We start from the raw sequence: 18,423 nt of genomic DNA, 5'->3' as shown, positions 1-18,423 counted from the left end.
TTTGGTCAGCTCAGATATATTACCAGATACACAGGATTTTCCTTCCTGCATCTGTCTAAAACACATTTCATATAAGATATTTGTGGACCAAGCTCTGAAGGAGGTCCCATAATTTAATATAAAAATTCTCTCTGTAAAGAGATTCTCTGGCAGGCCAGCTGTGCTGTGCTGCTAAATCTGGTTCTTATGTCCTTTGAGAGTGTACACGGCACCCCTAAGTCAGTTCTGAAAGCTCATAGTATACCTTGGGAAGAAATTTCTCAATGTGATGAAAGAAAAAAATGAAGAAAACTATAAATGTTTTCTAATTTACAGTATTTTTTACCTGCTGGCATGGCCAAACTGCAACTTAGAATTTAGATGAGAATTTTGAGAAAAAAGGCAATTAGAAGGACAAATCAGGGAGGAAAATCTGGTTTAATAACTTAGAGGTGTTACTGAGTAAAGCCAAGCTTCATTTTGAGGATCTTCAGTTTGCAGATACAGATAATCCATTAATAAAGCTACTGTTTTTGAGAAGAAATGAAAAAGAAATCATTAGGCTACCCTAAGCTTTGCTTGTGAAGTTATGTTTTGTAACTAGCAACAGACCACACATTTCACTTTGGCATAAAGTTCTGAAAATGTAGTGCCTTGTATATCACATCCTGAATATATTCAGACAAATCCTTCACTGAGCAATGCAAATAATTTTATATTCCTATTTGTATTATACATGGAGTACCCAGTCTGGCAGACAATACAGTACTGGGAAAAGTGAGACTTCTGACCACATTGTTGGGATGGGTCATGTGATTGAATTTACATGGGATTATGCAGGACTGGGTTATATAATTTTATATATGTATGTCTCTCTCTCTCTCTCTCTCTCTCTCTCCCTCCCTACCTATCTATCTATCTACCTACCTATCTATCTAAACTCGTTAATCAAAGGGACTAACTGGGTGTTAGTGTTTTAAAACTGATGACCTTTACATTAACTGCACAGATATATTCCCTAAAATGGTCGATGCTAAACTTGACTAAAATTTGCTGAAGTGTTACCTAGTTACTCAATTTGAGTTCAGTGGTTAGCATGCAAGAAGTACACAGTATGTCGTACTAAGAACTAAAAAAAAAAATCTCACTTATTTCTCAAAGTATATATTGCTGTGTACACAGTTCCCAACAGAGGGATTTCAGTTTTCCTTGGTAGCTTTGCACACAGCAATAATCTTGTAGCAGTGGAATTAAGGAGGGGGGAAAAGAAGAAACAGTCAGTGTTTTTTGCAGGAACCTATTTCTGTTAAAAAATCAAAATAAATCAGTACAAGTTTGTCTTCAGAAATATGGTTACAAAAAGAAAAAGAACATAGTTTCTTCCTGTAAGGCTGTTCTGAGAAATCAAAGCCAAAGCTTCTAAATAGTGAGTTGTGTTTTAAAAGAAGGAAGTAGCTTAATTCAGTTTGAAGAGGAGATGAAGAAATTGTGTATCAAAAGCAGTCTTTTAGCGAAGTCTCTTACAAAAGGACATTTTACTCGTGTGCATATGCATTTAAAAGCTACACTATATTGCGTATTCAGGTAAGTATTGAGTAAATAGGAAATGATGAGATCATCTTACATATTCACACAGCTTCACAAAGAGGCTCTTTATAATTGGTGAAAATATTGAGGTTACATCTGCTGTGCTATTCACTCTTCTCCTTGAAATACCTTTATCAATGACTGGATGGTATTGATACTGAATTTCTTTCCTGATAAACTTATAAGAATGTTTTTAATTTACTGCGTGTGGATGAAAATGCCATACTTAATACCACAGTCGGATACTTAGCCGCAGCCACAAGTACTCTTTCTACATTCACAAAACTGGCAGATGAAACATGAAAAGGAATACTGACTCTTTAATCTCCACTTCTCCACCTAAGGCCCAAGGCAAGCTGACAGGGTAACTTCGTTCTGGAAACAGAGGGATTTTTATTTTTTTAGTTCTGGATTACTTTTTCTTCTGCTTTTGAAAACTGTGGGCTATAGGGGAATGAACCTGGCATAGACTTAAAACAAGAACAAGTTTCTTTATCTGAAAAGTTACAGTCCTTGATGCTTACAGGAAGGTCATTTTCAAAACCCTCAGGAAAATAGCATCACAGTCAGAAAGAGTGCATTAAGTGCCTTATTTGCTTGTAACAGAGACAGTTTTCCATTTATAACAGCTCCAAGGATCAAGTGAGTCTTTGATGTTGTAAGGACTTTTCTATAGATTTTGCAATTAGTGAGATAGATGTTTTAAATAGTAGGTATCCACAAATTGGATTTTAGTAATGAAAAATATTTAGCAATGTTAAATGATGCTTGTTACTTAAACAGAATTAGGAGCTAGATGATATGAGACTTGTAGACATTTGGTAAGCAATTGTGTTCCACCTATATAATTCTCCACAAACACTTTGATTTCAGATCTGCTACACAGGATGGGGTGAGGAGGTGGGAATATAAGCCAGGACTGCGCAAATGCACTCGCTACCCACTGGGCCAAAAGTATGGCCTTCACAGCAGATTACTTGGTCAAGAATATCATCTTTGCATCACAAGTCCCCGGGGCTCATACTTCTCTACCTCTCCTCACTGCGTGCGCTTGCTTACCAGCCCTGTGTGACTTACTGTATCTCAACAGAGCTCTTTAAAGGAAAATAGAAGGATAGTAACTGTTTACAAAAAAATACTAGTTCTGTGAGGGTTTAGAAAGCTGCATTTTACTCACAGTGTATGACAGGAGAAAGACCTGAGTAATGGACAGAGAATATCTTTTATGTAGGAGAGGGTAGAATGCAGTCTATTGTGCCAATACCACTGACTGAGATTTGGCTGCTACTGTGATATGAATATCAGACAGTAATAATTGCTGGTTTATAAACATAAATTAATCTTTTCTTAAGTCAAGGAGGAAATAGCAGATCAGGTTCATGAAAGAAAACTGTACCTTACTGACATTCAAACTCCCACATAACTTCTTCATTCACTTGGGATAATTCTTTTAAGCATATACAATCACTCTAAAAATGCCTAGTATGGCAAATGATTCATTGTTTACTTCTGCAGTATGAAATACTGTTTAATCTTCCAGTATAGGAATGTTACATACATAAATACCTGCTAAATTAGACAAAATTAAGTCTCAAAAACCCTGCATAAGAAAATAAGGAGCCTCAATCAAGCATTTTGAAAAAACTGAAACCTTAAGAATCTTTAAAAAACAAGAAATATCTTTCCTGCCTCACTTTACAGAAAAGCAAATGTTAAAAGTGGCCTGAGTCAAACTGTTAAAACATGTGCATTCATATTAGGATCGAAGTTTGTAACTTGCCAAGTGAGGAAAGTGAGGAAAGCCTTGCATGCTGCATGTCTAGCTAGGGAAGATAACCAAGTAAATTGTGAAAATAGTTTGGAAAAACATCTGTGGATTTTGTGACCTATCCTAATCCCTGGACATTGATACTCCAGCACTCTGAAATTTCCTAGCTTCTGCTAGACGTTCTACATTCATTTGATTACAAATTATGTCAGATAAAGATCAGGAAGTTTTTTTTTTTAAATCAATACTACTTTACCAGTTTATATGACATCAGTCCACAGCCACAATGCAAATTTATTAAAACCCAGCAAAACCACACAAAAAAGTATTTCCCGCCACTAATGAAAAATAATCATCTCCTACTTGAACAACAGAGACTCTTTTATTCCCCTCTTCTTTCACTATGGTTATAATATACCATTTGCCCATGGCCCATCATTTAAAATGACAATTTATAATTATACGTAACCATCCTACCATTATAGGTAGGATGTTTATTTCAAAACATTATGTAGGTATTGATCAAATGTAATGGCAGAATTATAATATATAATTTGATGTATCACTAGATGCATTATGCAATGGAAGCTTATGGCATGCATATGAGAAAACTTTTCAGTTGTTTGTATAGATGAAGTTGATGCAAATAAACTAACTATATAAGACAATTTTATGATGAAAAATAAACAGTAGATTTTTCTATCTAGGATTTTCTAGGTTTTCTTCTTTCTTTCTAAACTTTTTCTTTCTCTCATAATTTGTCTCTCTCCCCATGACTTCAATCCTGCCATAAAGTGATTTCCTTCTGCTAATATTGAAATGGTCATTTAGAACCCCAAGCCCACTTTGAACACCAACTTCAGACAGAACTTCCATTATCATTAATGAACTCTGTTCAAACCGTAGGGGAAAATGAAATCCCAGATCCAAATTATGCCCTTAGCTAGTAAAACTCAACATCAGAGGAGAAATTTGGCCCTGCTTGCTCAAGAAACTTAAATCTGTCCTCCATCTCTCCACTAACATTACTGTCCATCATATGACAACCTGTGTAAGACTAATGACTTTAGAATATAACCCTTTCCATGCCAAACGTATCGGCAGACTATACATAACAATATCTCCTACAAATAGGAAAAGAGATGGAAGATTCACAGAAGCACATTGGCAGCAATATTAATTTTATTTTTTAATTACTTAGGCTAAAGATGGTCTTTTTCAAGGTACAGGATCCCTCTGAACATGCTTTCATCTCTGGGGTAAGAGTCCCTCTTTAGGTGCTTGGGCTGAGTGAAATGAGTGATTTCCTCAGCCTAATCTCTAGACTAATCTCACAGCACATGGTGGCGTGGCACAACTGAATGTTCTAACACCCTCTAACCACCACAAAGATTCATTACCATCTCACATCTAGCAGTAAATGACATTAGACATTTTTGAAGCATACTGTCCGTTTATACCAGATGACTTGTAAAAAGCAAAGAAAAGGAAACAAAAGAAATCTTTCCATCTTTCTCCACAAGCCTTAAAAAAATAGCTTAGCGTTAACAAAACCCCCCAAAACACAACCTTCTAAAATAAAAACAAAAGAACTTCAGATCTCAGAAGCAATACCTGGCAGTCCGTGGACATTCTGGACAAAGGCTTCAGGTGCTTGGCAGGGCATTTCCCAAAGCCCACTGAGCCAAAAGTGCCACAGCAGCATACTTGATAAGCTATCAGCCATCAAAACCAACCTGAACCCACCACTGTCCACATGACTTACAGATGGCAAAGCCAAAGGTGATTTATGCAGGTTCTTTCAAAGTGTTGATAAGACTTATTGCCACACTGTCACACATTTGATATATGCTACACAATTTACTAACACTAATTTCATATCCTTCCTGCTTTTAAAACTGTCTCCCTCAAAGACACAGAGTTAACTGTCCAGACCTTTGAAAGAGAAGAAAAAAAGCCCACAGCACAAACGTGTTTCTGAAGCCCTGGAAAGATCTGCAAGAGTTTCATCATACCTTCACATGGTGACATTTTAGGATATTTAGGGGTAGTCTACTAAGCTACAAAATCCTTAATCCATCCTTAGATTTTCAATGGAACAACACACTTACTGATTTAGACTACAAGGTGATGGACAATTCTGGTCTCAGTAATCTTGGAGCAAACCTCAGCAATGAAGGTAAAAATTATGTGACTGAAGTAGTTTTTTCCTTCTTTTTTAAAATGGCATGCATATACATCCAGTAGCAAAAAGTCAGCACAGAACTAGTTTAGTGGATAAACTGAAGATGAAGCTGCTGGAGGCGTATAATAAAATCCTTTATTCCCATGGCTTTGCAATTTAACATGTGCTTCTGCAATGTATCACAAGAATAATACCAAAGTATAGATTCATCTTTGGGGTCAGAAATTTTGAGCACAAAGAGACTTTAAAAAATAAAGAAAATTATTAACGGAGTAACTGGGAAACCAAGAGGTTATGAGCAGAAGCCAGAGCTCAATCTTCACTCTATAACCCTTTACTGCAGTACCTGTACTTATACAGCTGGTGTTACATACACTTTTAAAGCAAAAAATAGGAGAAGAGTGTAGTTGCAAATTTCAACTGACTATGAACTATGGAAGACTTACAATCAAAAGCCTACAAACTGGAAATGTAAGCGTACTAAATCAGTATTGCATTAGATTTAATTTGAAGATGAAATAACATCAGGAATTAAGTTAAAGGGTTATTGATGCAAACTATATCTGAGGCATCTTGCAAAATAACTGTATATATTGCTAAGCTACAGAAGGCAAAATTCTACAATTAGGTTCAGTAGCTAATGATTTAAATAGCTTAAAGATTTGGTTTTGTAGAGTTTTCTGGTTTGTTTACTATCCAAAAGATCTAATGCTTCTGGTAAACTTGTATCTACTTTACATACAGAAAACGTGTCCAAGAGCACAAAACCTGCATGTGAAAAACTGAGGCACAAAATTTCACAAAGATTAGAAATTTATTGGGATTGAAAATGATATCTGAATATTTATACGGATAATTAGAACACCAAATATTACAATAGTAACAACCATCCTCCACAAACAGAAATGTAAGTAACGGTATAAATGCTCATCTTTCAAGGAATGAATCAGCCATGAGTTAATAGCGTATTACAGAGAAAACAAGGGTGCAAGGTGTGCATAATTGCATGCTGCAGAGTGTTTTCCCCCTTCTTTAAAGTACCTTTGGCTTTGGTCCTTTTAGTACCTTTGGCTTTGGTCAGAATGCAGACAAAGAAATAAAGCTAGACAGACCAACATCTCGGATAACCCAAAAAAGCATTTGTGGGAGCAGATACAACATCTGCAGGATTTCAGGGCATGGCTAAAAGAGAAGACATGTACACATGCTTGGATAGGTGCACATCTCTTAAGATTCATTAGGACTGAAAAACGAACACTAGACATGTGCTAAAACCAAAGTCCATGATCCTTTTCCTCCTTGTAGGAATAAAAAATGTTTCTTCCAGTTTGTTATCTCCTGTTCCCTCATCTTGCTCTATCATCACTGTTTCTAGTCAAAAGGACTTAAGGATGCCAGTGTCCAATAGAAATTTTTGCTGACCCATACTACAGACAGAGAGAAAGACTGTGCAGGCGGTCAGATCAGCACTTCTGCAATACTTCGAAAACAACATACACTAGGTTGTCATCAGGATGCTGGGAGGACTTTAAGAAATAGCTAAACCCCTGACATTCTATCAGCCTAATTTAGAATCAATCTTGCTTTTTAGTGATGATAATAAACTTGTACAAACACGAGATTCATTTGTATATTTTAGCATTTTATTTCAGTTCCAGAATGTAAAACCTGACATTGGAATCAGTTTGATTTTTTTGGTTATTGAAGATATTAAGCACTACAAGAGCATTGAAATTTCGATCTGATTAGGATAAAAATTCCTCAGGATCAAAACACTTCTTTTTTTCCCCCTACAGTTTTACTAATTGTGAGCTACTTGACATTGCAGAGTTATTCCACAGCATGATAGCAAAATATGTGAAGTATTTTACTGTTAGAAATTATCAACTCATTCTATTTGTTTTTCATGTGTTTGAGGTTATTAAGAGAATAAAAAATTATAACTCGTGCATAAGTTAAAAGGGTTAGTTCAACTACAGCTGGTAGGCTAAACCACTAAGCAATATTTTGTATAGCAATATAATTTTTCTACTGAACATACATAAAAGAAATCATGAATATATAACTGATTTAAAAGCAGACTGAGGGGATAATATTCCTTAAAAAATAGGGGAGCCATTAAAAAGGTGAATGTGGAATAGTTGATTTTCAGAAAGACTGGATTATTCTAACCACTGGAAACCAGATAAAGTAGATCAGAGGGATTGCTACCAAACATACTCATCAGAGACCTTTGCTTTATGGGAAATGAACTGCCCTGGCTCACTGTTCCTGAGGAATTGTATTTCTTATAGCTGTAAATCAAATCCCGAAGAAAGAGGATGATATTTTCTAAGCAATAGCTGAGGACAACTGTATCTTTCTTGTCAGTGCAAGGTTTCTGAATTTAGACCTCAATTAGTATTCCAAAATGAAAAAGCACATATTTTATACCAATACCAATTGGTATATACTGGTGACAGTGTTCTTACAAGCAATATATTAATTTTGAGATGGTGCCTTATTATCCTATATTTGCCTAAAAATATGTATATGGTTGTCTTCAGAGGTCTTGACTTCTATCCTTCCTTGCTGCTTTCTTAATGACCTTAATTGAACAGTAACATCAAGTACTTGGTGTTCAATGAAGACCATCACATTTTTCCAATTAAATGGAAGATGTATACTCCAATGGCATATGACATCCACTCATTTTAACATGAAACGTACTCCTTAAAAAGGCCTGTTACAGACCCCTGAATGCTAACAGTGTCAACAAAAGGGAAGCACATATACACACTATTGTACTCCAGAGAGCAGCATCAATTGACCTTGCTGAGTTCTACAGACAGTGCTAAGACCTGATACAACAATAATTTTATTAGTCTGCTTGATTTCTGATATTTATTTGACATCAAATGTAGCCTGCTAGCTTTAAGATCAGAGATATTTGTCATTGATATTTGTCAGGGATATTGAAGTCATTGGAGCAAGGGCAGTTCTACTCATGCAGGGACTCATGGCTTGGTGAAAGTGTATGAACTGCCCTATGCTTGACCCAATTTAGTCCTGCAATGCTTCTATGCAGAGGTAAGTAAATAGAGAGGATCCTACAACTTTCCCCATTGTTACAAGTGATAAAGTAGAAAAAGGGGCATGAGGAGTCCTTCTAGGATGTTAGTTCTAGATGCATAACATTAATGCATGATACATAAAACATTTAATTTTAACTCTTTCACACCATATATCCTAATAAAGACCTCTGTTTCACAGAGCGAGGGTTAGAGACTGTATCTGAGCCAGGGTACAGCCAGACCTATAATTTTTGAGGGTTTGGATTCAAACACAAGTTGTTGCATCCAGTTTCTGAGCCAATAGGTGGTCCATGGTGCTGGTTGGTGTACTGGCTGTTAGAAGAGAGAACATTTTAACTATAATCTCTGTGAGAGAGACTTGATTTATGGTAAGTGATATCTGTCATGATTCTACCAGCAATTTATTTGACAGTGAAGATGAACAAACGAGAAGTTTCCTAAACTTATGAAACCACGAAGCATTATAAGATGAGAAACAGATTGATAAGGTAGAATTGTAACACCAAAAAATTGGCGGAGAGATTTGTGAAAAAGCATGATCATTCAAAGTTTAAATGAAACAAGATAGAAAAAACAGCCATAAACTTTTTATCTCTATTTGGAAAAAACTGATGTTTCAATAGCTTGTGGTATCATGCCACATATTATTATGTTGCTATAAATGCAGGCCTACGTACAGTTAGAGTATGAATGTTGTTTTATTAATTCACAAGAGCATATAACTAACATAAATCTTGACCCCACTGAACATAATGGAATTTTTCACCCAGGTCAGAATTTTAGTCCATAAAAAATTGCTTTTTTAGGGCATAATCCCCATGTACGTTGAAGCTAATGAAAGCTTTTCCACTGACCATATCTGCTCTTTCATTAGGGCAGTAGTTCCCTTACAAAAGACTGCTATAGTCTTGCAGACCTTCTTCACCATTATACTTGTTATGGTCACATTCCTGAAACTGCTTTTGTCTTCTTTTATCTGAGATAGATTTAACAAGGCCTGTTTTTCAAAGTTTCTAATGGGCTGCTATGATCCAAAGCCATCAACAGCCTTCTTGATTTTTTTCTCTGCAATTTTGTGCAACATTTTCCTCTTTGCTTGTTTTCCTCTTTGATGTCTTTGAATATCCTGGATGAGACAGCAGGATGTAGTGGTCTTACTTTTTCCTTATTTTTTTGTGATATGTTGTCAGTGAATAGGCAGAGTAGCAGTTTTATTTGTGTTTATTTTTACCTTTAAATATACCATTGCAATTTGTATTTCTTCTTGTTTTAATAATTAAAAATTATTTTATCCCTGGTAAAAATGAACCAAGATGTTTAGTTGCATTCTGCAGTCCTCCATCAAACACACCCTTTACAGTCTGCTGCTCTCCCAAGTCCTGCTTCTGTTTTCCACTAGTGCTTCCTAACCATTACTTTAGTTTCCAACTCCTCTTTAAAATATTGAATAATATTGCTTTTTTTTGGTTCGTTTGTTTTTTTTTTTTCCATTGTGATCTCAAGCAATTATTTCTTGTATTGTACTGCAAATATCTCGTGCTGTCTGTTTCAAGGAACTGTGGTTCTGCTGAGTTTTACCTTGTACAGCCAGTTTGCGAATTTTAGCTCTAATTTTAATTTTTACTAGACCAGGAGAATTTTCTCTTTCTAGTTTGGTTTGAACTTGATTTTTTAGACTCGACAAGTTGACATGAAGTGTTTTGGGGTTTTAGGATTTCTTTCTCTTAGTTTTTAGACATTGTCTTTTAAATGCTAGAAAACTGAACACCTCTCTGGGCAAAGATATGAACAACTTCAACTTTTGCAGGATTATAGTGGGCAGGTGTACTTCCTCAGTTATTCCCAAGACTTATTTAAACTTGAAGATCTTTCATACCGAGCATGAGTTTCAACATGAAAAGACAAATGCAAAGTCCTGTATCTGAGATGGACTGACTCCTTGCAATGTTACAGGATCAGAACTGACTGGCTGGGTTGTTGCTTTGTGGAAAGGGACAAGGGCGTCCTGGTGGACAGTATGCTAAAAGCATGAATGAGCAGGGCTGTACTAAAAAGTGTATAGCCAGAAGAGCACAGAAAGTCATTATCCCCCTTTACTCTTTAGATTGCATCTGGAATCTAATTTTAGGCTCCTACCATAGGAAATATAGTGATAAACTTCAGAAAGTTCAGTAGAGGTCTGCCAAGATACCCAGGGGCTGGTGTACTTGCCCTGTGAGGAACGGCTGTGGAACCAGGCTTGTTCAGCCTGAAGAAGAGGTGACTTCAACGGAACCCAGCAGTATACCTGCAAGAAGGCTACTGCAAAGATGGAGCCATGAGCTGCACAATCAAAACAGGGAAGTTCCAGCTGGATAGAATGAAAAAAACCCACTGTGAAGATAACTTAACCCCTATTAAGATATTGCAACAGGAAACTCAGAGAAGTTGTGGAAAGTCTGACCTTAGGGTTTTTCAACATCAATGAGAAAGTGATAAAAATTTGCTTTGAATCAGTGTTGATCCACTTTTGAGCATGAGGTGGGACTAGATATTACCCCAGAGTTCCTTCCAACCTAGATGATTGTATGAACATGTTGTTCCTATAAACCAAGAGAACAACTACACATAAAGGATGTAACTAGCCTTGTCTATTCAAAAAAAAGATTAGCCAATGAAGAATAATTATGCTATAGCCATACAGCCAAGTTTGGAACTCCACTGTACTGGATGTTCAGTGGGAGAAAGTCCTTGTGTTTACAAAGCTTGCAATTCAATCAGCTAAACTGGACACAGAGAGCATGAACACAGTAAGGTGAAGTGATTTTTTAGAAGTCATTCGTGTCTCCAGGGCCTCTTGATTCTTAGTCCAGTGCTTATACACTGGACCACACTGCACTCATACTGTCTACATAGATCTCCAATTTTTCTGAAGATGAATGTTTCATAAAGCATATTCTATTTCAGAGAGAAGTGGTCATTCAGAAGATTAAGGTCTTTTTCAAATGGGATGCTCATCTATGCCAGGTGATATGTTAAGTCTGAGTCGTAAATATCTTTTATTTCCTTGGTCAGACAGTGCAGTGGAAGTGCAACTTGTCATTTTTGACTTCCAGCTTCAAGAGCACCAAGTAAGTTTTTGAATTTGTTCCTTCATTTCTCAGCAACTGACTTATTATCCTGGATATTAAATGCTCCAAATGTAAATGATGCCAAATTACTTTGTTTATCCTTTTGGATAGTTGATTTTATTTTTTTCCTGCAGAAATATATCTAATCTGATCTTCTTATGCTGATTGAACTTTACCTTCTAGAAACTTCAGGGACTATTTGAAAGCTTTACAGAGCTTGATTCTGCTGTTAGCTGCCATATGTTATCACAGAAGCTGTCCTTGTTCTCCTGCTTTCTGGTTGCAGTTACCGTCCTATCTTCCTTTGCAGACCAAGCAAGGTAATTTGGGACTGAACACTTTATACTGCCTTCTATTGGAGTCATATGGTTTTGTAAAATCTAATTAAAAGTGTCTGCACTTGGGCTGCTGCACTTTTATTAGGAAATGCTAGTGGGACATGGTGCAGGGGGAGCAGAGTTGTTCAAATCTGTGGCTCTGAATTTAAGAAGCAGTTTGCAGATAGTCTTCTACATTAAGAAAAACACCAAAGTCAATCATAAACACAGTCAGTCACTGAAACTTCCAAAGAATTATCTGGCTTCACTGCAGGCGCAGATAAATTAGAGATTAAGGGCATAAGTCTTTTTTCGCACCAGGGTAAATCAGGAGCCCTATCACTGAAGTCAACAGATCTCAACAAGAAAAGAATTAGGCCCTATGGCTTTTAATAAGAAGAATACAAAGAGCTTAATTACAAGGAATCGAACTGAACCTCTCTTTCCCCATGCAGAGACATTGCGTATGTTCTCTGGTAAAGTTTGTCTCGTAACATTTTTGTACTTCTGTTATTCTTATCCTAATCAGATACTACCTGTATCAGGGACTTAGATGCTATAAGGATGAGGGCCATTTAGATGTTAACACATAGGGTGGTTAAAGCACTAGTAGAGCTGTAGCTCATTTCTGTATTGAAAAACATGGTGAAATCCCAATTTTGCTGCAGTTTTTGTCCCCCATGTTATGACTCAGAAAAAAAACTTCAGAGGAGGAGTTCATTTTCTGTGCCAGGGAGAGAGTTTCTCACCTAAGCAATCCTCTCTGAAGGATTAAAATCATGTACAGCATGTGTAAATTAACACCTGCTAGAAACTCTGGTAATACAAATATAATGCTTTATTTCCACATACATGAATGATCATATATGTCTATAGAAAGACTTGAAAGTAAATAATACAAAAAGTCATATTTGAGCCATCATCTGTGAAAACCTATGACAAAAAAAAGCAGGTGCAAGATGAAGACACGAGTTGTGGAATATAAATAATAGTTCGGGAACAATCAAGTGTTGTACCAGATTATTTTGACAAAAATGGAAGTACTTACAGTCTAAGTGACTATGTCTGATGCCTTCCACATCTTCAGCATGAATGAAATGGTAACATCTCTTTCCTACAATATCTACAGGGGTCAGATCCATGTAATCACTAATCCTAAAAAGGAAAAAGAATATACAGTCTATAATTCAAGAAGGAAAAAACCAAAAGAACTGTCAAATGACTCAGAAAGTGAAATCTGCTAAAAAGTTTTTTCACTACTAGAGTCATTTGAATGGAATATCTCTACAAACGAGACACAGCCTTAAAAGGAAAAAAAAAAGAAAGGTTTTTTTTTAAAGAAACCTGGAAATTATTTTATCCATTTAAATAAGTGGAAAATTAAATTCTAGTACGTATTGTCCCAGTAGCATAACACCAAGAAAATATAATTCCATGAAATTATAAAGCATTAGCAACAATCCAAAATCCTCATTAAAAGACTAAGATGATTCAAGGTTACATAATAAAGTAGAAACATGATATGTTTATACCAAATGATTAGAGACACATTTCATTTCAACAGATTGGTCTTCTATTGGGTATATTCATGAAAAAGCTCTTCAACCATTTCTTGGCACCAAGTCCAGACTGATTTTTCAAGGGATATAATTTAAATGCTGAGACACACAGATGCCTCAGGGTGTTATCTTTTTTAGTCTAATTCATTTGGGAGCTTAGCTTTCACTCTGGGCCCTTTCAAATGGGACTTTGTTGTTTATTGCACATAGAAACTTCAAAATCTATTCTGCAGACCTTTGTGTGTGTGTCTGTGTGCTTGTGTCAGCGTGGGTGTGTAAACTTGTATCATGGACTGTCAAGGTGTCAATGTCCTTAAATGTAATACAGAGATTATAAAGAAAATAGGAAAATATTTTGCTCACACAATCATTTAAAAGTATGTCTGTTTTTTAGACATGGAATAATTTTTTTAGGGTTTGAAATAATCTGCAATGATTGGGGTCGAGCCCACTTTTCAATTTTGAGACATAATTGTCATTCATTTACAGGAGCTGTAAAGACCACTAAACATCTTGATATAACAAGATAGCTACTGGAGTGTGATCCTGGGGGATGCCTAAAGCAGAAGCCGAACTGTGTGGGTCTGAGGGGCTTGCAGCAGGCAGAGGGGGTGAACACAGCCACTGATGCACTGATTAGCAGGGCTGTGTTTGCCTGGGTGTCTGAAGCAGGGTGAATACGTAGACTGTAAAGAGCGAAGGACAATACCACAGCAGCACTGGTGATTTGAACCCAGTTGAAAATAACCCCAAACAACAAACATGAAAAACTTCACAGGTCATGCAGGTGGAATCAAATTTGCTTGTAAATTTGTCAAATCAAGTTTAGCACAAAACACAACATCCTTCTCTCACTTTCATGACAGAGCGTGTTGAAGGATGTGCACCTTCAAACAACTGCCTAGTAGTTACAGCACTTAACCAAATATGGGATGGCCATATGGGGATATCTGTCTAACGTTTATCACAAACTACAGTTGAAAAGCACCTCTTCTACCTTCTCGTGGAGGACACAATTCACAAGGATAAAGACAAATCTGAAACTGTGGCAGTGGGATTCCCTATCTCTCCTGCTGAGTTCCTCCACTTTGGTTGCACAGCGAATTATTTGCTGGGAAGAAAAAGGACCTGGGGTCTCTGCCCAGTGATAAGAAACCCCAGCAGAAGGAAGGGAGCCTGAGATTTAAACATTCCTGTCCCCTCTATATTATCTTTTTATACTGAACTAAGTGTATAAACAGTCCACGGTGCAGGAACTAGAACTCTGGTCTCTCCTCTCATGTCTACACTCACCTCACTGGCACACTTTGCTGTCTCTTCTCTGGCCCAAGAACTGAGTGTTTTCTAGTTGGAGGTGGCTCTGCTTCAAGACAGTGGAACAGGCTCTCCAGGGAAGTGATCACTGCACCAAGCCTGTCTGAGTTCAAGAACAGGTTTGAACTCTCAGGCACATGGTGTGATTCTTCCACCACCTGCATAGGGTCAGGAGGTGGACTCGATGATCCTGATGGGTCCCTCCAACTCAGCATATTCTATGATAAGATCAGGGAAAGGAAATCTCACCCTGCCAGCCTAGTAGAAAGAGGCAATCTCCAGGCAGGCCACTGCCTGTGGTGTTCCCAGGCTGTGAGTGCTACAGCTCACAGGACTAATATGAAAGATGATCATTCTGCTTCCCCTCTGGTAAATTTGACTCAGCTGGATTTTATTTCTCTGCAGTAGCCTGTTTGTGTAAAGTCTTCACAGATAAAAATTAGCAAACATTGCAAGGCAACTGTGGAAGCAGATTCACAACCCCTTAAGTTTAAGGTTACGCCAGGGGAGGTTTAGATTAGATACTAGGAAAAGTATTTCCACTAGTAGAGTTATCAAGCATTGGGATGAACGGGTTTCCCAGGGAAGTGGTTGAGTCACCGGCCCTGGAGGTATTTAAAAAATGTGTATATGTGGCACTTAGGGACATGGTTTAGTGGTGAACCTGGCAGTGCTTGATTTATAGTTCGACTTGAGGATCTTAAAGGTCTTTTCCAACCTAAATTGGTCTGTGATTCTATAATTTTAAGGAAGAGATGTTTCAGACAGACATATGAAGGACATAGGATTTTTTTTAAATGAAAAATGTGGAAGAAGAAAGAGAGAGAATATCCACATATAAGTGATGTTCAATGGTAAGCAATGACATCAAAAACAGAAGCAAAAGAAATTACATCAAATAGAACACTTATGCTTATATGAAAGGTACTAAAGATGGAAAAGAAATAATTTACATGGATAAAGTAAAATAAATATGGTATATCTTGGAGCACTTGTTAAGAGATAGATCTTGTGGCACCCAAGTCCTGTGACAAAATAAAGTAATAGGTTTATGAGTAAGAACCTGGTTTTACTGAATACACGGACCTCATCCCATAAAACATAAGCATAGGATTATGTTTGAGCAGATCAGTGGTTCTACTGACTAACAGGACTGATAACATGATTGAAATTTAAAGGTAGGTATATGGTACAGCGCTTTGCTGAATGAGGAACAGACTGTGCACTCATTTGTAGACCTGTAGACTGTTTCTGCAAGTCTGAAGGAACTACTTACAACCACTATATGGCTAATAAGCCAAACCTCTTCCATGTGATTATTTCCTTTTGAGCATATAGTAGCAGATATGGCTATAGCAGTCCACATTAAACTGTACTATCAGCTATCTCCACATGTTCTCCAATCCTTAGCAGTTGACTCTGAAAACACAGCAGCGTCTTTATTTTGCTTTTAATTGTTTATCACCATGTGACATGATTTGTCCTCTGCAGGTGCTTTTTGTACTCCATTGACTATTTTAGACTAGATGGTAAAGCTTAGATGACATGAATCCTAAAAGAGACAGATTAATATGCCGCATTTTAGGCAACAAAATTTTGCATCTATATTTTACACTCTCGAAGCAATATATTAATTGTTAGAAATAGCCAGTGTACTACCTTATAGATCTTGTCTCAAAGGGAAGCTAACTTGACCAGTTTGTGCACTGAGTCCAGGATTCTAAAGTAGATCTCTTCATTCAGAGAAAAGTAACAAGATGCACCCAAAGACCTGACTAATGTCGCTCCTGCTCACTGCTGTTGCAAGCAGTCAACCACTTGGAAAACTAGGAGTACTATTGATCTCACCCCTGCTGATCCAATGGTCCACTGTGAGCATTCATTTCAGTTAAGTGGCATGGCTTCTGCTCCATACTCCCTGCAGCTGCCAGTAACTCCCCATTGCTCCATAAATAGTGCTTACAGCTTGCCCAGCATGAATCCATTTTTCTCTGTTTTCATCAATGTTGTGCTTGCTTTACTGTGGCACCACAAAGAATCTCCTGGCTGCCTGCAAGGGCCAGGAGTCGAGCCCATATATTCATGATGGGATACTTATCTCCTTTTCTATAGTCCCAGAAGAGAGATCCCAACTTCCCTGACTCAGAGAACGGCCTTGGCAAACGCCCAGATAATTAATCTGGCAGCTTCAATCAGCTGTTCAGTTAATTCCTTCCCATCTTCTGTTTTTTTTTTTCATTCTCCCAGTTTTTAGAGTCATATTCTGCTTTGCACCTGCTATGAAATCCAAGTCCTGTCAGTCTTATTCCATTTTTCATCACTGGAAATCCCACTGAGTCTATGAGCTCACATTCACCTCCCAGCACTGGCGAAAGTGTTTCTACTATTTGAAAATATTTTTATGAACTATTTTCAACAGTGACATCAGGGACCTAAAGCGAAACTATTGCAACATAAATTCAAGTACCATCATATGCATTCTACATTAGCATATGAGATAAAATCTATCACAAACAAGGAAAAGTTGTTTTATAATGTTGCCTTTAACAAATGAAAAACATTAATAAGCTCAACACTTTATTGCTGGTTTACCACAGTTTACCACATGATATCAGGCTTTTCTATGTGATTACCAATCAGTGTACCTAATCTGAGGCATTTTACAGTTTTCAGTGATGCCTTTCTCAGGCACTTGAAAGTTTATTGCTACATGAATGTAAAGGGAAGGTTTGAGAAAAATGTTTAATTAAAAAAACCCCAACAATTTAGGGCGGATAAAAATGCCAAACGGACAGCAGAAAAAGCATAAATCTTTCTAACTTGGCCTAAAAATTCATATCATACTTGACCTGATAGGATAGTGCATTTTTCACATCCATTTGATTCCTGGCTTTTTTATGGAGGTTGCCAATGAAGGTAACAGTAAGTGCAGCCGATTTTGTTAAAAGGAAATATGTTCATGAGGAACTAGATAGATACCAGCAACTCATTTCACAGAGGCCTTCAAAAAACTCTGAAGTGGTAGTAGCTTTCCATTACTACCTAGGTAGGTTACAGTGAAATCAAAGACTAAGGCAAAAGTTTTCCTCTAGATCCTACTCCTAATTCCTAGAGCCAGCTGCCAGATTATACAGAAGCTGGATTCTCACTGGATAGACTCACAGGCAAAAAGCCCAAACTTTAATGCTGTTATCCACTTTCTCTATAACCTTGTGCAATCCACTTTCCATGGAGCAGTTTTTCCAAGCTTAAAAATGAGAATAATATATTCACTTTTAGATAATGCTTTGGAAGTTTAGATGAAGTGTTCTCTCTAACAGGCAAGTAATATTGTAGCAGTTCAGCAATGTGACAACCTCATAACTGAAACGGAAGATTATTTTAAATTGTTTAAGACTCTGATTCAACAAAACATTTGGGTTTATCCTTTTTTATAAAAGTTTATATTGATGTGCTATCCTGATCATAGGTATTCCATTATGATTGAGCAATTATGATTGCTCATATCAGAAAGCTTCCACTCAATTTAT

The 18,423-nt window shown here is 37.0% G+C and overlaps 1 protein-coding gene across 8 annotated transcripts in view; it reads right to left on the bottom strand.

Moving 5' to 3' along the window:
* NPAS3 (neuronal PAS domain protein 3) overlaps positions 1 to 18,423 on the bottom strand; it is a 610,089-nt gene that overhangs the window by 13,037 nt on the left and 578,629 nt on the right. For all 8 annotated transcript variants that reach the window (XM_027726870.2, XM_039386541.1, XM_039386534.1 and 5 more), the window contains one exon: positions 13,069 to 13,175. In XM_027726870.2, coding sequence (XP_027582671.1) covers positions 13,069 to 13,175 — 107 coding nt within the window. The remainder of the gene's footprint in view (positions 1 to 13,068; positions 13,176 to 18,423) is intronic.

This window comes from Pipra filicauda, unplaced genomic scaffold, assembly GCF_003945595.2.
Source record: "Pipra filicauda isolate LSUMZ 115617 unplaced genomic scaffold, ASM394559v2 scaffold11_size5308982_pilon, whole genome shotgun sequence".
Taxonomy (NCBI): Eukaryota; Metazoa; Chordata; class Aves; order Passeriformes; family Pipridae; genus Pipra; species Pipra filicauda.
This window is presented reverse-complemented; position numbering and strand designations above follow the sequence as displayed.